Source organism: Lynx rufus, unplaced genomic scaffold (genome assembly GCF_022079265.1).
Source record: "Lynx rufus isolate CCGP_SWC_20201006 ecotype Redwood Valley unplaced genomic scaffold, mLynRuf1.p SCAF_5, whole genome shotgun sequence".
Taxonomy (NCBI): domain Eukaryota; kingdom Metazoa; phylum Chordata; class Mammalia; order Carnivora; family Felidae; genus Lynx; species Lynx rufus.
In genome coordinates, this window is record NW_025814867.1 from 101,119,027 (window position 1) to 101,143,661 (window position 24,635).

Genomic DNA, 24,635 nt, shown 5'->3' on the forward strand with positions numbered 1-24,635 from the left:
TGACGACGGTAGAATGACCTGGATAAGTTTTCCGAAAAAGCACAGCAACTAAAAAAAGGAAACCAACATACAAACAAGAACGAGAGCCAGCACAACGTGAATCACAAGGTGTCTTTGGTATCTCATTAGAAATCTGTGTTAATATTCTCCCATCCTCCTGAAACTTAGGTTGGAAATGTGTACTATTTTATTAGTCCTTATGTCATTCTTTCCTAATATGTGACAAGTCGGTAGTGTTTTTAATATCTGTGACATACCTCTCATCTTCCAGAATACACAGTAAAACAATGCTTTCCTTAAGATGTGAAAAGAGTGATTGACATTTGCGCATGTACCTGGGCCCCCCTCCTCTGCTCCCTCCATTATAATTACTACCTTCAATCTCAGTGAGGATACATTGGCAAAGGGAAGTGAGAAAACTCAAGACAGACATTTGCAGGCACCAAAGTGATGCACTGGTAAGTCTGTCACTATATTATTTGCTTTTTAGCATCTCTTCACCCTTGTTGACTGGGTAAACTTGGGGCTGGGGGAGGATAAAGGATAACATGGGGGTTTAGCACATAGGCCATATTGCCCTTTTTTTTTTTTTTAATTTTCAAATTTTCTACCTGGCTCTTAAGAGCAGGAGTTATTTCACGGTGATTTTGCAGCAGGCTTTTCTGAGGTAGATAAAACATGGATGAGAAGTAGTCTGAAGAAGCAGAGGGTAGCTGAAGCCTGTGTGGAGAGGATTAGCTGGAAAGGAATTTCAGAAGTGAAAGCTGAGCTTGTCATATACAATACTACAGCAAAGAGGGACAGGGCTCAAGGCTGTCCACCATTTAGACGAGGCTTTTAGAATTTAATAGGTGGGAAATAGGCTAATCTGGCTAGGAAAGAACAGAACTGTGGGAACAACAACAGGGCAAGAGAAGAGTCTTAGCACACAGCTAATCGAGACTGGTCAGAGAACGGCGCGAAATATGTATCCCTCAGGACCTTAGTGATCAAGGAGGAACATATATTACAATTATCACAAGACTTTAAAAGCAACCAACAGGCTTGAAGGTTTAAACTGCTTTCTGTTGTTGTTTTTTGGGATAAAGAGCACATTCTGCCTCTTTCCTCAGGCCTCCTGTTTGTACACAGGTATTGTAATTGCATTAAGCACATCAGGGAAAGCCAAATCCCAGTGAAATAATTAGTGAAATGGATTTTGAACTCCTTTTTTTTTTTTTTTCTTTTCCTGCTCACTTGAGTTACAGATAAATAGGCTGGCCTTCCTGAAACCCTGCAAGGTTCACACTCCCAGCTGGGGCCTTCCTTTCTGGAGAATCACTGTTGCCATCACAGGCAGATATTCTATGTTTCAATGAACGTGCCACTGTAGGCCAAATGTTAGTAGTTAAACACTATCATCACAGAAACACACAAAGCTAGAGTCAAGTTCACAAACACAACTGGTGGCTAAGAAACTCTTAATGAAGGAAACCAAGTTGCTATTGGCTCGAAGCCATTCATCGCGACTTCTGATACACATAAACTGGGATTGTTTTACACGAGGGAGAATAACATAAGAACCACTGTCCTCAGTTTCTCTCCCCAGTCGAAGATCGAACATTTCGTTAGGACGTCCACTGGGAAAAAAAAGAGTGAAATCACACATAATGTTCTCGCGGGTTGATGTACACTCTCTCAGGGTCGTTGCTTTGACGATGCTGGCCCGGGCTCCGGTCTTTCTGGCATATCTGATTGTAAAGGGGGCACATCTGCTGGATCCCAGCTTCCCCCACAGGACTCTCATCTTCATAGTCCACTCTCCTGCGACTTAGCCCATTCTAAAAATTCAAATATTGCTTATGTTAGCAGAGCAGATGTTTGCATCTTTCTAGCACTTTGGTCAAAACAGGCAAGAACTCGATTCATTAGAGTCTGTGTCTCTGATTCATTATCCCACAGGCTACTGAATGGCAAGGTCAAGTTCAACTTCTTACCATTTTCCAGTCATTTGTAAATTACAATACCTGGATAAGAGTCACAACATCTGCTAAATAGAAAATTATGACTAACGGGGATGATAGTCAGTTTCAGGTTTCGAGATTTGGAACTGGTATCAGTTAAACTAGGGAAGAACAAGGTTGTAAACTCCTGGGAGTCCCTCAGCAAGGCTCAAGCTTGGAAAGCATGCATGAAATATGCAGAGAATTAAATCAAACAGGCAAAACAAAACCAAATGAAGCCTCAAGATTCAGAGTTGGGGAATTAGGGAAAAGACATAGTGAAATGAACTGGTATTTGACCACATGTCCAACACAACTGAGAGTCAGAAACGCTGTCACGGCTGACACCATAAAATGAACCCCCGTGATGCTCTGTGATGTCTCTGGTACTCACCCCTCCGCCCAGTTATTGGTTTCTTAAACCCTGACTACTTCTAAATGGCCAAGCAAGCTCAAGGACTTGACAAGATCATACTATAGATGCTCAGATGGCAGAGAGGTGAATACAATAAACTTTCGTGGAAATCAAATGACATTTCAGTCAGCATGGGAGACACCAGTTCCACCTGGGCAGACCCCCACGGCAGGACCCCGTTACTTACAGAGTGCTGGAGGCCGCCCACCTCTCTTTCTCGGAACTGAGTCTGCAGAGGCAAGTGTTCGGTCTGGAGGAAGAAGACAGAACAAGACACACGCTTTAAAGCTCCAAGCACATGGTGAAACACATCAACCCAGACCATGAAGGAGCCTATTTTTAAAAGAGCCAATCACGTCTCGTCACATGTGTGCCAGGTAAGCAAATGTTCCTTCGGAGGGGATGAGCAACGACATTTCCTGAGAGCTCTCTCCTGACTCTAGACTTCTTCTGGAAGGAAGAAAACATACAGAAGATCTGCTGCAAGAGGTCTCATGCAAAGTTACTCATATCTTACCCGAGGGAGGCCTCAGCACAGAAGAATCTGATACTTGGAATCGGCTTTAAAAGTGGTCTGGGGTGGTAAGGAAAGGTTATTTTTTGTCCTTCTCTATAGAGGTATATATACGGCCACCCTTCTGGTCCTGCCAGCTACTCTCTGCCCCCAACCCTGCCCAGATCATAAAGGGGATTCCTCATTTTCAAAACTCACCCTAGGAAGAATCTCTCTCTGCTTCCCCTTGGCCTATAAATGCATCCTTACCCTTGGCCTCCAGGTCATATATTACCTCTTCCAGGAAGCCTTGCCCAAAGCGTATATTATTGCCATTATTTGTTTATATTTGCTTGTCTCCTTCACTACATTGAGGGTGCTAGTTGGAGTATTTTACAAACATTATCTCATTTATAGTCTCTCTAAAACTTCTCTAAAACCGATGCTTTTATTTTACAGAAGACTGAAACGGAGGCTCAGAGTGGTTCAGTAAGGTGTCTCCGGTCACACAGCTGGAAGTGGAGGATTGTGATTCACACGTGGCTCTGTCTGAATCCTAAGCCTATATTCCTATATCCCCTACTTCTAACCCAGTGTCTGGAAAATAGATGTTTCATAAATATAACAGAAGAATGCCTAAAGTCCCAGCATGTGGGCGTATCTATCAAAATGCTCTCCCTTCACTGCCTTTCCTTATGCTGTCCTTTCGGCATGGAAGGTCCGTCCCTTTGCCTCTGACAGCTGAAATACTACCCATCCATCTTGGCCTGACTGAAGTCACCTTTTTTTCCCTATAGGGTCCATCAAAATTCATTTCTTTGCTCCAATGTGCCTATCGTTCGTGTGTTTCATAGCACACATCACTGCTCTATCTGATATCTGTACCTTTCAACCCCAGTAAAGAATGAGCCTTCCTGGCCATTCTCTTCCACCTCCACACCCTGGCCTGTGGTTCGGCAACAGTAGGAAGTTAACAGTTAACTGATGAATTTACTAAACTCTAAACTATCAATTCTTGATATCCCGTGTTAAGGTTATCCGAATTATAAATCATGTCCACCATGTATGTTCCTCCTGTCATATTCTGCTTGATTCTAGGGTGCGTCCAACATGCGTGACCATGTGATAATTGACCACACATCCTGGTAAATGTCCAGTTTCATGGATGTGTGACCAGTCACACAGGGCCTTGCGTTCAGGACCCATTTGGGGGCTTAATGCTCTGTGGTTGCCATCTTAAGATTTCTTAATATTTTATTGTGAATCCATGTTTTATAAGTAGTCTAATGAAACAATGGAGCATGACTCGGTGACCTGTGGCCTCAACTCAAGGTTGTCCTCTCCTGATGCTTGTGTTTGATTTGGTTCTCGGCTGCCACTTCCTTACCGTGATGTTCCAGATCCCCCTTGCTTTCCTCTCCCTGTCCCTGTCCAGTGACTCTGCCATTCTCTGATCTGGCAGGGGCCTGAGTGCTGGTCCAGGGAAGGCTGGGGTCAGGAGCGCATGCCCCCTGCCTGCATCACGGTACTTCTGGCAGGTGGCTGGAGGATCCGTCTCAGCAAGGGCAAGCCTCTGACCCCCTTGGTTATCACCATCTTGACACTGTATAGTTTTCAACAAGAGGCTCTGCATTTTCACTTTGCACTGTGCCTCATAAATTATGTACCTGGTCCTGGTCCAAGAAAAATAGATTTGGGGAGGGGGAAACTCCTAAAATTAAAACTAGCATCTTGTTTGTTTGTTGTTTTACATGATCCCAGTTGCTATTCCCCTTGTTTCAATACTGGTAATTGAGGGCGCCTGGGTGGCTCAGTCGGTTAGACACGTCAGCTCAGATCATGATCTCGCACTTCGTGGGTTCGAGCCCCATGTTGGGCTCTGTGCTGACACCTCAGAGACTGGATGGAGCCTGCTTCAGATTCTGTGTCTCCCTCCTTCTCTGCCCCTCCCATACTCGTGCTCTGTCTCTCTCTCAAATATAAAATAAACATCAAAAAACAGTACTGGTCATTGAGAAATTATTCTACATCAGTGCTGTATCTAATTGGAAAGAGACAGGGCAGTTAGAAGCTTCCCTATAGAAGGGGCGAGTGCCTTTCTTCCTGCTGGTGCAGGGTGTAGAAATCAAGGGTGCAGTCGATACTGAAGGAGTCCACAATCTAGAAATACAGAGATCAGAGCCTCAAGAGTTCAAGAAAGGTTTGGTTGGAATATGAGCTGTTCCATGTTTATGCTATAAAATTCCAACTGGCGAATTTAGTATGACCAGAAAATAAATAATCGTTCACATTTTCCTGAACACTCAGGGTATACTTGTATCTGATCGTTGTCGGTGAAACACAATAACAAACTTTAAGTCCTTGGAAGCCAGTGTTCATGGAGGGCACAATGAACGATGCAGCATCAATAGTAACACTATAACCAGTGTTAATTAATAGTATTAGGGAATTACAGAGGCAAGAAAATCTGTTTTGTTTCAATATAAAGAGATTTCAAAGAGCCATGGCTTGCTTTAGGAGTTATAATAGCACTGTTAACATTTTTTTTTAATAGTAGGAGACATAAATTAGCCAGAAGTGGTACATTTGAAAATAAAAACAAGAGAGTTTCTAGACCTGAACAGGAAGAAATGGTGCCTGGACACTATAAATAATCTTCACTTTTACAGAAGGGATGACAAGCATATGTGTAAGTTCCTTTTTTTCTATCCAGTGCTGTAAACATTCACTACCAAACCACTATCCCTCCTGTGAGCCCATGAATTGTGTAATATAATATTTAACCAAATTCTATGAACAGAAGCCCCACACATCGTAGGGATCAGGGATCAGGGTTGTAGAGAGCATGCTACCCTTGCCTCTGCATGGTACAGCTGTCCAATTTCTGACAAGAGACATAAAGGATTTAATTTAATCTAATGGTGGGTGGGTACATGTGTTCTATTTCTGCTACTCCCCGAACTACCTGAAATGTTGAATATCTGACTTTAAAAAAAAAAGGTTAATCACTAGTATATTGAAAACTGTCTTGCATAATACCTTACTTATGTTTGGTGCTTAATATACAGGTATGAATTAACTCATGATATTTTAACTAATGGAATCATAGCATATATCATTCTATTACTCTTCCAGTTTTTCCTAGAAAGCCTTGGGCTACTCTGAATCTCTAACACGTATTTTGATTTCCCTACAGGCATGTACTACCTTGTAACAACTTCTATTGAGCTACAATCCATAGGCACTTTCCTCACTTACTAGTCATGTAGACTTTCTGGCTCTAATGCTTCTTCCTTATAATGAAAAATGATACATTTTTACTTCTGCTTCCAGTCATGATGGAGAACTAATACCAGACTAGCCCTTCTGCCATAAGTCACTAGAAAACTGGGCAAAATGTATGAAACAACAGTTTTCAGACTTTGCAGTTTTCAGTTTATAGACCTGTTTGCAACTGTTTGAAAACAACAGTTTTCAGTTTGCAGACCAGATAACTGTGCTGCACAGGACTGGGAACTCAGATAATAGAAACACACACACACACACACACACACACATACACGGTGATCCTCTAACAGTCCTGGAGACTATCTGATTTTTCTGCTCATTTGGAAAGAGAAAAACCCAAGAAAAGCACTGCTGAGCTGAGGGCACAGACTTCAGCACTCAGGCAAGCTGAGGTACTGTAATCTGTGGGACAGGGTATTGAAGAGAAGGAGAATCCTCATTGGACATGTGAGACATTCAGTAGAGAACCCAAGGTCATGCTTTAAAAGTAAGGCTAAAATAGCTCTAGGACACAGAGTGTTCCAGAACCACCCTAACAAAACTTAAAAACAAGCTTCCAGAAGATCAAGTTGATCTTAAAGTCAATTAACTGACTGCCAGAAAATAACCCAATTCTTATTAAGGAATGATAGCAAAATTCAAATAATTGATACTATAACATTCACAATGTCCAGCATCCAATTAAAACATACTGAACATGAAAAAAAAAGGAGACAAAATAAGTCAATAGAAACAAAACCCAGTATGACACATATGGATTTAATAGACCGTAACTTTTAAACACTTATTATAAATATGTGTAAGGAGGGATGCCTGGGTGACTCAATCAGTTAAGCATCTGACTTGAACTCAGGTCATGATCTCATGGTTCATGAGTTTAGGCCCTGCATTGGGCATGAGTCCCTGGGTCAAGCTCCACCCTGACAGTGCAGAGCCTGCTTGGGATTCTCTCTCCCACTCTGTCTGCCCCTCCCCTCTTCATGCTTTCTCTCTCTCTCTCTCTCTCTCTCTCTCTCTCAAAATAAATAAACATAAAAAAATAAATATGTATAAGGATATTTAAAAATATGAATATAATATGAGAATCAAAAACTATGAAAAGAACTGAAAAGAACTTCTAGAACTGAAAAAATACAGTATCTAAATTGAAAAAAGTCACTGCATGGCCTTAATAGACATTGCAAAAGAAAAGATTAATGCATTTGAAGATAGAAATTATCCATACAAGGAGATGGGGGAAACAGCTGAAAAAGAACATAGCTTTGGTGGATCTGTGGAATAATATCAAGAAATCTATCATTTGTGTAACTGGAATCACAGAAGGAAGGAAAGACAAGAAAACGGTATTTGAAGAGCTGTTAAAATGTTCTAAATTAGATGAAAAATACATCTATAGTTCTAAGAAGCTCAATGAATTCCAATAAAGGTAAACATAAAGAAAACTACTCTAATACATTTCAAACTCAAATTGCTGAAAACAATGACAAAGAAAATCTAAGATATTGTCGGAGGAAAAAGTAAGAAATAAAAGATAAGAATTATCACTGGCTATTCACCAGAAAAAGGTGAAGGTCAGAAGACATGAAGCTAAAATACTAAAGCACTGAGTAAACCAAACAAACAAAGTCAAACTACAATTCCATATCCCACAAAAATATTTTAAAACAAAGATTAAATAAAGAAATTTTCGGACAAGCAAAAGCTAAGAAAAGTTGTTATCAGCAGACCTGTACCATAAATAATGTTATGGGAAAGTACTTTGAGTTGAATAAAACCGATTCCAAAAAAAAAAAAAAACTTCATCAATTCTTAAATTTTTAAAAAAGATACATTATAGTGTAAAACAAAAATAGTAAGAATATATTGTCAGGTTCGTAACAAATGGAGAAATAAAATATGCAAGAATACTAAGGAAGGGAAGGCGGAAATTGAGGTACAGATTGTGTTCAAGTTCTTACAGGATACATGAGGAGTATTTATATTAAGGTAGATAGTGACAGATTAAAAATGCATATGCTGGGGTGTCTGGGTGGCTCAGTCAGTTAAGCATCCAACTGTGGCTTAGGTCATGATCTCATGATTCACGGGTTCAAGCCCTGTGTTGGGCTCTGTGCTGACAGCTCAGAGACTGGAGCCTGCTTCAGATACTGTGTCTCCCTCCCTCTCTCTGCCCCTACCCCACTCATGCTCTCTCTCTCTCTCAAAAATAAAAACATTAAAAAATTTTTAAATAAAATTTTTAAAAAAGGCATATGCCAAAACCCAGAGAGATCACTAAAAAAACTAAAACAAAGAGGTACAGCTAATAATTCAATAGAAGAGATAAAAAATGCTAAAAACTCTCAGTTAATTTAAAAGAAGATAGGAAAAGAAAGGAAAAGGAACAAAGAACTGATGGGACAAATAAAAAGCAAATAATAAGGTGGTAAACTTAAGCCCAACCATGGCAATAAATATATTTAACAAGAATAGACTAAAGATTCCTATCCAAGTCAGGGATTTTCAGACTAGGTAAAGCAGCAACTCAACTAGATGTTAGCTTTGTGAAATGAATTTTAATTTTTTTTTTTTTTTCGAGAGACAGAGACAGAGCACAAGTTGGGGAGGGACAGAGAGCAAATGAGGCACAGAATCCGAAGCAGCCTCCAGGCTCTGAGTGTCAGCATAGAACCTGATGCGGGGCTCGAACTCACAAACCGTGAGATCATCACCTGAGCCGAAGTTGGACCCTTAACTGACTGAGCCACCCAGGTCCCCCTGAAATGCATTTTAAATATAAAGACATAGTCAGGTTAAAGTAAGAGAATAGAAAAACACATACCATGAAAACATGATTCATTAAAGAAAAGTTTAAACTTCAGTGGCTATAATAATATCAAAGTGACTGCAATACAAAAATACCAAAGACAAAGAAGAATCTTTCATAATGATAACAGGATCAACTTATCAGGACAACATAGTATAATAATCTTAAATGTGTGTATACCCAATAAAAACACATGAATAACAGAACTGAAAGGGGAAACAGACACATCCACAAATATAGTTGGAAATACCACTCTACTCTCAATAACTGATAAAAATGTAAACTGAAAATCATTACATATAAAGAATACTTGAATGACATGACCAGTCAGTGTGACTTAATTGACATTTTAAAATACTACACTCAACTACAGTAGAATATACATTTGTTTTAGTGCACGCGGAACATTCAGTAAGATAGACCATAGCTGTGCAGTAAAAGTCTCAAATATTTACAGGTTTTGAAATCCTACACACACACACATACACACACACACACACACACACACATATAATATATATATGTTATGTATATATATATATGTGTTATATATATATATATATATATATATATATATATTAAATAACAGAACTTAGTGAGCAATCAGTAACAAAGACATAGTTGGAAAACTCAAAAATATTCAGAAACTAAACAACATGCTTCTAAATAACTCAATGGCCAAAGAAGAAATAATAAGGGAAGCTAGAAAGTATTTTCAATTGAATGAAAATAAAATTATACCAAACTTCTGGGATTTTGAAAAAAGAATTGGTTAAAGAAAAGTTTATAGCTTTAAATCCTTGTATTAGAAAAGAAGAGAGGTCTTAAATTAATGATCTAAACTTCTTCAAGCAGCTGGGAAAAAAAAGAGCAAATTAAATCCAATGGAAGTTGAAAGAAAGAAATAACAAATAGTGAAAAATCAATAAAAAATGGGCAAACATTGAACAAAATTAATGAAACCCAAAAAGCTGGTTCTTTAAAAAGATTAAAAAAATTGGAAAACCCCTAGTAAGAAAAAAAGAGAAAACACAAACCAATATCAAGATGAAAAAGATAACAGTACAAATGATCTCATATAAGTTAAAAGAATAAAAAAGATGTGTTACGAATAATTTGATGACAATTTCAAAAACCTAGATGAAATGGATAAATGTTTTGAAAGACACAATTAAAATCCTTATCATAGAGAAACTCCAGGCCCAGATGGAATCACTGGTAAATTCTAGCAAACAATTAAAGGCATCTTAAATTCCTTCTACAAATGAGGGGGAAAAACCAAACCCCCCCCCAAAAACCCAAAAAACAACAACAAAAAAAACCCCTGCTTTGTAACTCCTTTTATAAGATCAGCATAATCCTGGTGCTGAAACCAAAAATATTATTTAAAAAAAGAAACTGAAGATTTTTATTCATAAAATCCCAAAACCTGAAATGAAAATAGCCCTCGAAAGTTGAACGAATAAACAAATCAAGGTATATTTATAAAATGGGATACTACACAGCCATGAAAGGAAATTTATACATGCAACAACATGGATCTCAAGAATATTATGCTGAGCAAAAGAAATTGGGCACAGAAGGAGCACACTGTTATTCTCTTTATGTGAAGTTCTTTTTTATTTTTATTTTTTAAAGCATAACTTACGTACTGTGATAGAAATCAGAGTAATGGCTGGGGCGCCTGGGTGGCTCAGTCTGTTAAGCGTCCCACTTCGGCTGAGGTCAGATCTCACGGTTCGTGGGTTCGAGCCCCGTGTCAGGCTCTGTGCTGACAGCTCAGAGCCTGGAGCCTGTTTCAGATTCTGTGTCTCCCTCTCTCTCTGCCCCTCCCCTGTTCCCGCTCTGTCTCTGTCTCAAGAATAAATAAACATTAAAAAAAAAAAAAATCACAGTAATGGCTGCCTGAGGCAGGAGGCGTTAGGAGGATGGAGGTGGAGGGTGTGTATGACAAATTATTTGGGACACAGAAATGTTCTTGATTGCGGTAGTGTTTACGTGAATGCACACATTTGGCAAAGCATTTCAAACTGTATACTTACAATGGAGCACAGTATTATATAAGTTATATCTTAGTGAAGTTGAATATTAAAAAAACAAACACTGTACCTTCCATTTTATCATAATTACTCTATTTTGGAGAAATGTGTAGGGAGGTAAAGTAGAATGAGAAGTCATTGACACAATCTGGAATGTGGCATGATACTAGTACCTAGTAAGTGCTCAATAAATACTTCATCACAGATGGCCGTCAATACCGGAGTTTCACGGCTATAATATCCAATTGCTTACTTTGTTCTAGTGACTGAGTCCAATTCCATAGAGATGATTTCACTATACTAAAGGAGTAACACATGAAGAAATGGCTACCATACATAATTCATCAAATATGGATTCCTTAAGGCATAAAGTATATTACATTCCTATTTATTTAATACCTTTCTGAAAGAAAATTGTAAAATATTACTAGAAGTGTGAACCAAAAGTCGATTTTCCCTTTCCCTTCATTTTTAATAACTCCGAGAGTGCTGATGTGCTACATGAGCAACAACTCTAAAGACTGTGTTGTAATCAAGCGAAATTTACAACATTAATTAGGCACTTGTTTAATGAGATACATAATTGTTACTGTTCTCTGTGATAATTACCCATAAGGGTAAGCTATTCACATGAATGTCTCTTATTACAGTAGACCCTTGGCATTCACAGATTTAACATTGCTGGTTTTAACCATTCATGAGTGAATCTTAAAAGGTTATGATAGGTTGTAAGGTTGTAATTTGTAATTTTGTTGAGACACAAATTTGAATCAAGACCTGGGAGGTTTCTGTGATGGGATAATCATTTAGCTAGTTAATGAGCTTAGCAACCGCTCAATATTCACTTTTCAATGTGTCTTTGTTATTCTCAACTCATATATATGAGTTTTATAAAAGATAGAGGTATTTAAGAATGTAGGATTTTTCAAAAGCCTGTGACGTATCCTGTGTGAATGTCAATGAGGAGTGCTTTGTTATTAATCCAACTTTTCCTTTTAAATTTAGAAATGTTTCCTCATTTTTTAGTTAATTCTTATTTCTGCTGTATCTACAATCAGTCATGACCAATACAGATTGCCACTACACATTATACAGGTTAAATGTATAAAGTCTGTCTGGATCTTAGTCCCCAAGACATGAGATTTATTTACTTACGACTCCTCTTTCCCAATGTCTGGGAAGTAAGGTTCATCTCTATGTTCTGTCTGAACATGCCATCCTCTAAATCCTTTCCTGTTAACCCTGAGAGACAGCGAGGTTTTCACATGGTGCTATCACACAGTAGATGATCAATAAACACTCGTTGATGTATGATCCATGTACAGGACCTGCTGTGACTCCCACTCTTAGTGGTCCCCACAGAAGTCTTGGGTGCTGGCACATGTTGGGAAACCTGTGCCAGTTGGGATTGGAAACCCTGGAAACCCTAACTGCAAGGAACAGGGCAGAGTTATATCTAAATTTGTTCGTGAGAAGGGAGTGAACTTCATGGAATTAGGTTCTAGATCCTTTATACTTAGCAATCTATAAAGAAAGATAGAAGGAGAAGGTCTAGAAAGAAGTTGGCTCAATATTGCCAACATGATGAAAAACAGATACCACTCCATTCAGCTTAGACAAAAGAACAATTATAACTTGTAAGGACTGACAAAAGATTCTTCCCCTACTCCCTGCTGCTTACAGGAGGTATTGTACGCGACGCTTTAGAGGTGCTCATATTCTTAGACTAACGCCTTGAAGTAATTCTATCATTGTTCCCATAATAGAGATGGGAGCTGAGGCTTAGAGGGAAGAAGCCATGTTTCCACGTTTGTAGAGCTAAGATTCAATTTCATCTTAATAGAATTCCAAAGTCTGTGTCTGAAACCATCATACAAAATTGCCCATTTTCCTATCTTGGGTATATCACGTTTCTTCCTAACTCGACTGGAGAAAGGGAGACGGAAAAGCAGGAAGACACTGAGCATCTGAAAGGGGAGAGGACATAAACTAGAGGAAAGAGTGGCGGTGCTCAGTACTTGCTAGCTCTGATACCGGCTCTGGGTTATCTTCATCTCAATTGTCGAATAAAAGCTACAGCCTAAGTTATCTCACCTCCTGCTTGGGCTCCGGCCTCAAAGGAAAACAAAGACAAGGCTTTTCTTGAGACTCTCAGAGTTTTTTTATCTGCTCCAGCCCAGGGCTGAACACAGAACAGTCATTCACTATAGGATAATACTCTTCAAAATTAGTTCAGAGGGCATTTTCCCTCCAGTTTTATTGTTTGCCTATACTCTTCAGTAATATACTTAGCACCTTAAAATGCAACATCCACTTCGTTAATATCTCAGATTAAAGACTTCAGTGAGGCAGGTACAAGAAGAAATGACTACAGAATGTCCTTACCTCAAATGTCCTTACTCTCCAAATGTATGCTTCAATCATGAGGTTTATTTATAAGAGGGAAGAATATTAGATAATTTATCTCACAAGGTAACACTGGATTTTGCTCAAGTCACCAGAGAATTATCACAGCCTGGTGGCTGTTGAAAACGTTGTATTGTCCAGAAGGAAGACAGCGTTCCTTCTTATCACTGGCAAATAAATTTCATTACCTCTACTGAGTATACATTCTAGATTCTAATTTCTCAAGGTGAAATTTGATACGACACATTTTAATGAAAATTCTTATCTTGGCTTTGGTCTCACTTAATCCTTACATTAAAATATACAAGAAAGTGATACTTCACCTAAATTATAATATGTTTGCCCAGCCAAGTATCTAATTAAAGCAGACAGATGATAAAGGTGAGGGGAAATTATTTGTGGGCAAACTAGGCACCCACGTATAATGCTAACATGTCCCCAATCATAAATCCTACCCATTTCCAGGACACAAATCAAATGATTATGCATTTATGTGCACTACTTTCTATAAGTAAATATTTTAACATCAGAATCCTATGCCGTCCTGATCACAATGAGCATCTCTGCTCTTCAGACCCTTGTCCTCGTGCTGTACCATATTACCCACTCATACCGCTTCATTTCCAAATTTTCCCACAAGGTAATCCTTCTTCAATTTAGGGCTATTCGTGTAATTTCATCCACATACCCAAATACCCTCAAAGAAGATATTAATTGTTTCTTCTGCATCAAAGTATGCACCCCAAGCCGTTCTGTGCAAAAATATTGTCCATCATCCTGTTATATGCTACCTTGTGAAAAGATGTATTCTCAGGGAAAACATGACAAAGATCATCCCATGTCTGGGTTAGTTGCTGTGACGGTCAAAATTTTACATGCTAAAATAAAAAACAAACTCTAATTCCTCTCTAGAAACTATTAATATGGCCCTCCCCAAATCTCATATTTAACCCAATATCTAAGTAGAACTGAAAAAAGATAACCGGTAAGATTTTCTTTGTAGTTAATAATTATGCTATTCTTAGCAAAAAAGGATTAAAAAAAACTAACAAGAGTCTCCTAAAATCTTCAATACTGAACTTATTTTAGATTGTGAAACAAAAGGCAACATACTAAATATAGAACATCACTATTCTCTTATCCCTTCCTATTGAAAGGTGAGCTAATATAGGAATCATTTCCCTTACCAATAATCTACTTTGCCATTGAGAGTGTAATTAAAAACTAGAAAATAAAATATGGAAAGGTCTTATCTGTTTGTTTAATGGTTACTATCCCACAAACCATCCAAGGGATCTCTTAAACATATTTAGTTGAAAATTGCATGTATTTTTCTTTGGGGTATTACATTTCATGGAATGGTATTTTGTACCATTTTCCTGAAAGGAAAATAGAAAATATAGATAGCGTGCCCTATTTCTTCTTCTGAAGGAAGATAACCTAATAACAGTAAAGAAGATGAGACAGAAAGAGAAATCATCTGCTACGGAAAACTAATATTAACCTTCAGGGACAGCAATTTTGTAAATATAAAACCCAGAGTAGGCAGTTTTGTTTGAATTAGAGAAGTAACTGTAATCCCGGCTTGGCATTTCCCTGCACGCAGGCACTAAAGTCTTGAGCGAGCTGCACAAAGGCACCTTGGGCTAGAATTCAGCTCATGAATTAAGCACGACCAGAACACATCAGTGACTGGGATGAAGGTTCATAGAGCCAGTGCTGTGAGAAGGAAAGTGAAGCGGGTGATACAGAAGGAGGGGAATCCTTCCAGTGGAGATACGTTGCTTAGCTAATAAAATGCATCAAGGGTCTTTTTTAGGTCTTCAATTTACCCTACACTTGCAGTACTGAACGTTTACACAGTGATATGCTCTTATTAGATACTACTCTTCTTTGAGGCAAGAAACACTGCTTGTAACAGTGAACAACGGTTAAAGTAACATTTTGTCTTTGTGCACATGTAATTTAAATGGCCAGAGTTTGGATGTTTTCTATTAGCCCACTAGCAACCACAAGTAACAGGTCATCTACTTGGTTACTTGTCTATGGCATTGTGGAATTCATAGATGCCACTGCAAGGTGATGTTCCTTCACTTGAGAGTGAAAGGAGTCAGTCACTCCGTTAAGACATGAACATTTCCATTATTTAAGACTAAGAAATAACTGTGTACTTTTGGAGAAACGATGGAGGGAGTGAAACAAATTTTTAAAATATCGACTCAAAAAATATTGAAATTAACTAAATCTCAACAGTACTTAAGGTGGTATAAGTTATCTCCTCCTTGCCCAAGCTTGATTGGTCCCAGACTGTGGATGGCCCTGGCTGGACCCTCTTCCTCAAGAGCCATCGGAAGGTGTCCCAAGCAGCAACAGCTCTTTCCCCAGTCCTGTGCAGTCAGTCAGCTCAGACACAGTGTTTACAAGGAGTGCCATTGTGTTTGCCATCTGCCCCGCAGTGTGATGGGAATTTTGGTTCCACTGTCGATGACAACTGAGCTCTACAAAGGTGAACTCCAGCCTTCTCCTAGATGGACTGGAGACAGTCTGTCCTCTGAAATAACCTCGTCATTAGCAATACTCTACTAATAGGGGTGCAAAGCATTTATGGGCCACTGCCCTCCAGGAATTTACAATCTTGCTTCATGCCGCTTGTCTTCCAGGTAAACAACAAACCAAGGCAATTTCAATGCAAGCACCTTAAAAATGCAAAAACCTTTCTTATGCTATTACTTTTTCTTTTCTACCACAGGACCCAGTGCATGTAGGTATAAGACCACCTGCTGATCTGATCTGATTTTAATCTCAAACAGCTACTGGTCCACAATTTCTCATCTGAAACTTTTAGGAACAGATATATTTAGGAATTCTGAATTTTTCAGATATTTAGAAAATTGACGGTTATTTATCCCATATTTATAAAACATCTCCACCAGGGTCTGGTACAGAACGCCATAAGCAAGCATATACATACTTTGTAGAGTGGAAATTATGAGTATTCACATTAAGCGAAGAAAGAAATGACTATATTTAATTTCACGAGAGTCAGCAGGCCAGGTCAAATTTGGGTGCAAAATGAAGAAAAACTTTAGATGTTTAGAGATTTTTGGAAATGTAAGATAACGGTCTATACACCTGCAATACACATCACAGGAAAGACATGAGTTAAGAGGCCAGAAGTCAAGATAAGCTCTGCAGAGGTGGAGGTTAAACAGCATTAGGGAGGATCCAGACTTTACTGGTGGAGTGGGAGGACTCATGTGAAGGCACTGGGTCAGGTATGGTGGGTCCGATCACAGAGCACCAGACTGAGAGTCCCACGCGCCTGGAGCCAGCCAGATCCTGGGTTACGGAGCAACGTGGTGAAAGCGAGGCCTGAGAAACAGTGATGCGGCTCACGATAGTGATCATGATGATGATGGGGAGTGTGGCTACGCCATTTAGGTTCTTCTTCCGGAGCACAGGAGAGCTTCAAGAGCGCTAGGTTCTTCTAGAGCACAGGAGAATCCAGGATTTGGACACCAAGAGGAGGGAGCAGAGAAGGGCAAAAGAGAAGGCAGAGAACACCAACAGGCCTACAGAACTAAGTCAAGTCTGCAGATGCTACAAGCACGTACAGAAACAGAAAATAAGAGGAAAAGAATAAATGTAGGCCATATACTTCATTACAGGTTTATGGGACAGAGGGTGTATTTGTCTGTGAAAAGGATAACTGTGGATAACAGCAGAGATGACTGCCACAGATTGAGTCAAATTGTGAGAATGATCACATTTCATCCAGGAAAATAGAACATACATTTTTCAAAAGCACAGTGAAAGGAGAAAAATACCCGTTCAATTGTAGGACGGAGTATATCATAGGGGCCGGCTATGGGGACTAATGATAGTTTTTGAAGAGAAGACAAAGACTGTCAAATCCCCAGGGAGTGAGCAGCTCATGTTACCCACACTGAACCAATTGTGAGGCTGGGGCGGAGGAGAAAGGAGGAGGCTGCTGTGAACCCACAGGGGTGGGTAAGGCTTTATAGGCTCGAGTGAAAGATGAAGGTGAGTCAGAGTTGAATCAAAGGATTCTGATTAAAAGGATCATGCATCATGCATGATTGCAGGGGAAAGATCTAGAAGAGGTGAAAGCCAATCAAGGCCTGAAAGTGACAAGATGCAACAAACGTGAGGGGCTAAATGTTCTCACGTGGAGGAAAACAGTGCTGTTCACATGAAGGTGAGCAGCAGATGTGGGTTCAGAAACAGGTCTCCCTCGTGCAGAGATGAAGCGTGTGGTGTTAAGGAAGGGTGGCATGCACTTGGAAGAGGGGTCGTGTTCTTCCAACAGGCCCAGAATGGGTAACACACCAAAGACTGTAAGCACATCTGTGTGTTAAAGGAAAAGGCGTCATGTGTGCTTTTGACTGTAGCCTTTTTTTTTTTTTTTTCTTTGAGTTGCATTTTTCTATGCAAGTTGCTTGGAGGAGAGGAGAGAAAGAATATCCTCATTGGAAATAGCTTCAAAGCTGCACAAATATTTTATCACTTTTCCTCCAAAGCAGCTCACAGTGCTTTGCTAGAATTTCATTTTAGTTCCAAAGGATTTGGGGAAACTCAGAGATGTAGGTAGAAATAGACAAAGGTTCTTAGAAAGACTTGTGTGAGATTTCACAGTAAGTCTAGGTGCTCTACTGTGTTCACAGAACAAATGAGCCTCCAGCCAGTGTGCATGGTCTGTGACAGATCACAGAAACAGCCAACAGGAAAAATAGCCCTCCGATAAGTTTGTGCGTGGAGAATTCTCTAACAGAAGTCATGGCCCCATTAAGGATGAACGTTTTACTTCTGTGTTCAATAATTGAACCTAAAGACCAACTTTATTTTTCTCCTGCTAAAATCAAGTTTGAATACCATATCATATATTTAGTATGCTGTGGGGAAATATAAAATTTTTAAAAATACTTACATGAAGAAGCTGGATAGTTGAAAGTTCTTTTCTGTGAAATAGAACCCAGGCTAACTTTAGACCCTTTAAATGTATCAAAGTGGATAGAAAGGATCTTGTTTTTATTTCCATCCTTCCTCTTTTATTTTTCATTTTTAAAATTTTATTTAAATCCAAGTTAGTTAACATATAGTGTAATAATGGGTTCAGGAGTAGAATTAGTGATTCATCGCTTACATGTAACACCCGGTGCTCATCCCAACAGGTGCCCTAATGCCCAGCACCCATTTAGCCCATCCCCTCCAGCAACCCTCAGCTTGTTCTCTGTATTTAAGAGTTAAGAGTCTCTTATGGTTTGTCTCCCTGTTTTTAACTTATTTTTCCTTTCCTTCTCCTATGTTCATCTGTTTTGTTTCTTAAATTCCACATGTGTGAAATAATTTATCTTTCTCTGACTTATTTCGCTTAACATAATACATTCTAGTTCCATCCACATGTCTGTGGTAGTTCAAGTTCATTATAAATACATATTTTAGGGGCGCCTGGGTGGCGCAGTCGGTTGAGCGTCCGACTTCAGCCAGGTCACGATCTCGCGGTCCATGAGTTCGAGCCCCGCGTCAGGCTCTGGGCTGATGGCTCAGAGCCTGGAGCCTGTTTCCGATTCTGTGTCTCCCTCTCTCTCTGCCCGTCCCCCATTCATGCTCTGTCTCTCTCTGTCCCAAAAATTAATAAACGTTGAAAAAAATATATATATATATAAATACATATTTTAGCTTAGCATCATTTTGGTTTCTGCACCAAGCAAAAGGGCCCATAAGGACATGTGATGTGTGTGCATTCTGAGTGTATGCGTGTCTGGGTGTGGGTGTGGAACATTAGAGAGGCAGGAAAGGAGGGGAAGGGAGGGGAAGGGAGGGGAAAGGAGGGAAGGGGAGAGAAAGGGAGAGGAGGGGAAGGAAGGCGCAAAGAAAGAAGCACTGCCACACACATAGGCAAAAAGAAAAGCACCAAGGCCAGAGGACTTAAAATCTCCATATAGAACTCATGGAGAAAAGTCATAAAGTGTGACACGTATCCAAAATAAAAAGGGGTACAACAGTACAAAGCCTTCAAGTTATTTATTTTAGAATATCACTGTGGTTGAATCTGCATCCATTTCGAAACAAGAAAAGGCTCAGAATATTTAGATGAGTAATACCAGCGAGATGCCTGTGTTTCCCTATTTTGTGAACCATTAACAAAAAACACCTACCTTAAGTACCTGGCTACAATCTGCGCCACAGACTTTTAACAGAGCAAGCTGGATGACGAAGTGAGGGGTTCTAAGAAAATACATGCATTTCAGCATCGCTAAACTTTTCTTTTTAACTTAACAGGACATGAGATAGATAGATAGATAGATAGATAAATAATTCATTCATTCATTCATTCATTCATTCATATTTATATTTAATGATATATTATAAATCTATATTTCAATATATAATATAAATATACATTTATATTATTATATAATATAAAATATCAATATACATATAACAATATATATATTGATATATATATATTTCAACTTTTTAATTTAAGATGGTATTTTCATTATGAAGTTCAACTCATCTATGCAGTGGGGTCATATGATACCTCCTTTTAAATAGCTTTCGAATGGCAATATGCACTGGAGTACAGAGCTCTGTCCCATACAGATGCAGTCACCTGATGCATAGGGAAAGGATGACATATTCAATTGCAGGAGCTGAGCATCTTCTGGGTACAGTCCCAGAGGCTGTGGGATAACCTAGCTACTAAAGTCTGATCATCCTTAATAATTGATGAATCAGAAGCAGCAGACTTGCTTGGCCCTTCCCATCTGAGGATTTCTAAAATGTTAGTGCAAGAGCCTCAGGAATTACCCAGAAACATATGCCCTCCTTTCACATACGAGGGAACAGAGTTCCAAGGAGGTAAAGGTATTTCTGCAAGGATTCACTCCTGGCAGAGACGGGACACAAATCTAGATCCATACTTCTTGACATCCAGGTCGGTGATCTTTCCAGTATCTGTTTGCAATCCAATGTGAACTCTCAAGCTAGACTGCCTGGGTTCTATTCTGGCTCTCATAGCTACACTGGTGAAGTTACTTAATGCTCTGAGCTTCAGTCTGCTCATGTGAAAGAGGAGAATAATCCTTGCATATGTTTCACAAGGTTGTTATGAGTGTACTACATGAGTTCATACATATAAAGACTTAGGGGCGCCTGGGTGGCTTAGCCGGTTAAGTGTCCAACTTTGGCTCAGGTCATGATCTCATGGTTCGTGGGTTCGAGGCCTGCATCAGGCTCTGTGCTGACAGCTCTGAGCCTGGAGCCTGCTTTGGATTCTGTGTCTCCCTCTCTCTGCCCCTCCCCTGCTTGCACTCAGGGTCTCTCTCTCTCTCAAAAAAAAAAATAAAATAAAATAAAAATAAAAATTAAAAATTAAAAATTAAAAATAAAGCACTTAGGGTAATGCTTTGCATTTAACAAATCCTAAATAAATGTAAGCTCTAGGGGCGCCTGGGTGGCTCAGTCGGTTAAGTGTCTTGACTCTTGGTTTTGGCTCAGGTCATGATCTCACAGTTCTGTGGGTTCAAGCCCATTGTGCTGGCAGTGTGGAACCTACTTGGGATCGTCTCTCTCCCTCCCTCTCTCTCTCCCCTCCTCCCTCCCACTTGCACTGTCTCTCTCTGAAAACCTGAGAATAAGCACACACAAACGGAAGAACAGCTTTATTTTGCCTGCATCATCCCATCCCCTAGGCCAGCTCTGCTCATTCAGTGCTAGAAAGGAGGGGAACAACCAGCTCTCCCAGGGTTTTGGAGCACCACAAGAAAGATCTGCCTGAATTTCACCCCATCCAGAGACAGACAAAACTGAGAGGCAGAGCCGGCTAGGAACAAGGAAGAGGAAGGAGCAGGGGTTCAAACCGGCCACGCAGTGGGAGCAACCACAGTTTTAGTGACCTGCTCTGTAGAGAACCCCAGCAGCTTTTGTCACTGAAAAAACTAATAGCATATTTGTATTAAGTTGTATACGTTCTTGATATATTTTGGATACTAACCCTTAATCAGATTTGTCATTTCCAAATATTTTTGCCCACTCAATAGGTCCTTTTAGTTTTGTTGGTTGTTTCCTTTGCTGTGCAGAAGAAGGTTTTTATTTTTATGTAGTCCCAATAGTTTATTTTTGCTTTCGTTTCCCTTGCCTCAGGAGAAGTATCTAGAAAGATATTGCTATGGCTGATGTCAGAGAAATTACTGCCTGTGATCTCTTCTAGGATTTTTATGGTTCCAGGTCTCACAGTTAGGTCCTTAATCCACGTTGAGTTTATTTTTGTGTTTGGTGCAAGAAAGTGGTCCAGTTTCATTCTCAACACCCAAAAACCATGTAATACAATTAAAAACGGGCAGAAGACCCAAGCAGACATTTCTTCAAAGAAAACATACAAACACATGAAAAGATGCTCCATATCACTTCACTAGGGAAATGCAAATCAAAACCATACTGAGATTATCACCTTACATCTGTCAGATTGGCTAAAATAAAAAACACAAGAAACAACAAGTGTTGGTGAGGATGTAGAGGAAAAAACCCTCATACACTGTTGGTGGGAACACAAATTGGTGCAGTCACTGTTAAAAAGTATGAACTTTTTAACAAAAAGTTAAAAACAGAACTATTCTAGGAGCCTGGGTGACTCAGTTGGTTAAACATTTGACTCTTGGGGCGCCTGGGTGGCTCAGTTGGTTAAGCATCCGACTTTGGCTCAGGTCATGATCTCACAGTTCATGGTTCAAGCCCTGCGTCGGGCTCTGTGCTGACAGCATGGAACCTGCTTGGGATTCTTTCTCTTCCTCTCTCTCTGCCCCTCCCCTACTCTTGCACATGCTCTCTCACAAAATAAATAAATAAACTTTATAAAAAAAAAATAGAACTACCCTATGATCTAGTCATCACACTATAAATACATAAACACTAGTTCAAAGGGATATGTGCACCCTGATGTTTACTGTAGCATCATGGACAATAGCCAAGAAAAGGAAGCAGCCCAAGTATCTACCAATAGATGAATGTATAAAGAGGATGTGGTGTGTGTGTGTGTGTGTGTGTGTGTGTGTGTGTGTGTATACACAATAGAATATTATTCGGTCACAAAAAAAAGAAAATCTTGCCATTTGCAGCAATATGGATGGAACTAGAGAGTATAATGCTAAGCAAGATAAGTTAGAGAAAAACAAATACCATATGATCTTGCTCATGTGGAATTTAAGACCCAAAACAAACAAAGGAAAAAAAAAAAAGACTAACCAAAAAAAACCAAAACAAAAACCAGACTCTTAACCATAGACAAGAAACAGATGGTTACCAGATGGGAGGTAGGTAGGGGAATGGATGGGTGAAAGAGGTGATGGGGCTTAAGAGTACACATATCATAATGAACACTGGGTAATGTATGGATTTGTTGAATCACTATATTGTACACTTGCAACTAACATAACATGGCATGTTAACCATACTGAAATTAAAATAAAAATCTAAAAATAAAAACAATGGCCCAAACAGCCAGCTGCAGAACCCCTGCAGATGTTACCAGGTACCAAAGTATTTGCATTTGCAGACCACCAGCCCCCTGAGTCCTTCTCCATTCCCTCCCACGCCTGTCCCGCTGCAGCCCAGACTCCTCACCAACAGCCAGCCCAGGCCTCTGTGGCCGCATAAGTGTAAGACATCAGTTTCAATCTCTGTGATCGACTCCCATCAATGCACATTTGCTTCGGGCTAGCCCCTCCAGCTGTGCACTTGCACTTTGTCAGCCTATACCCATCACTGGTCTCCACTGTTGTGTGTTTGCCTGTGGCAAGATCCCGCAGTCACGGAAGTACATACTGAGAGCCAAAGTCCCCACAGGTGCTTGTAGGCCCAGATTCAGCTCTATCACTAGTCACTTGCCTGTATCAAGGGGCTCACCTGCAGCTAGCTCCTAGCCTCTGCTAAGCACGTGAAACCCCCAACCTGACCCCAATCACTGACCTCCACTGCCATGCACATACCTGTGGGGATCCCTGCAACCATAGCCATGTAAGATGATAGCCAGGGTCCCTGTGGACACAGGGGCTGAGCCCAGCCTTGTCTCCTGTCCCTGGCCTGTACTACTGGCTCACCTGCAGCTAGCCTCTTTAGCTGTGCACCTGCTCACCCCAGCTTAATCCCTGTCACGATGCCTCCACTGTCACGTACCTGTGGTGAGAGCCAGTGGCCACAGTAGTACCCACTGATGGCCAGGGCCCCCACAACTGCCACAGCACTCACAGTTGGCTCCCAACAGTAAGTGTCTGTCTATAATTGGCTCCTAACCCTACATAGGCACCGCCAACTGGCCACACAGGCTAGCGAGTGCACACTATTGTCTCTGGCCACCACTGCTGCCTGCCCTAGTCCCTGGATATTGGACCTGGAGGTGCCACTGAGTACCTGAACAATCCCTGCAGCCACTGCAGTCCCCCCATAGCACTTGCCAAGGATCACACAGTTGTCAATGCTGTAGACCTGAGTGGCCTGAGCCAAAGAGACATCATGCCCTGCCACATGCCCCCACACTTTGCACCCTGCACCAAAATATTCAGGGTACCCATGTTTACACCCATAGATGAAAACATTCTCTGACCAAAGTCATTCCATAAAGTATGGAAGAGGTGACTGCTTCTTCAAAGGTGCAGACACCCATGCAAGGCTACAAGGATCACAAAGAATCAGGAAAACATGACTCCACCAAGAAATACATTAAACCTTCAGTAACTCCCCCCAAAATGGAACTCCCTGACAAAGAATTCAAAATAATTTTTTCTAAAGATGCTAAGACAGCTAGAGAGAATACAGATAAACAATTTAACGATGTCAGAAAAACAACACAAGAACAAAGTGAAAAGTTTAATAAAGATATAGAAAACATAAAAAAGAACTAAAGTTTTGGAGCTGAAGACTACAATGACTTAAATGAAGAATTTAACAGAGACCTTTAGCAGACAGGGCCAAGCAGAAGAAAGAATCAATTGATCTTGAAGGCAGATCATTTGAAATTATCCACTCAGAGGAGCAAGAAAAGAAATGGAGAAATCTTATAAAACTTATGGGACACCATTAAGAAAAATAATCTGTGCATCATTGGAGTCCCAGAAGGGAAAGAAAGGGAGGAAGAGGAAGAAAGCTTACTTAAAGAAATAATGGCTGAGAACATCTAAAATCTAGG

At 40.0% G+C, this 24,635-nt stretch overlaps 1 protein-coding gene across 1 annotated transcript in view; it reads right to left on the minus strand.

Annotated features, from left to right (window-relative positions):
* Positions 1–1,640: 1,640 nt before the first annotated feature.
* Positions 1,641–24,635, minus strand: part of NECTIN3 (nectin cell adhesion molecule 3) — a 126,785-nt gene continuing 103,790 nt past the window's right edge. The window contains exons 8-9 of the mRNA XM_047099582.1: positions 2,585–2,647; positions 1,641–1,820 (exon numbers count right to left, since the gene is read on the minus strand). Coding sequence (XP_046955538.1) covers positions 1,641–1,820; positions 2,585–2,647 — 243 coding nt within the window. The remainder of the gene's footprint in view (positions 1,821–2,584; positions 2,648–24,635) is intronic.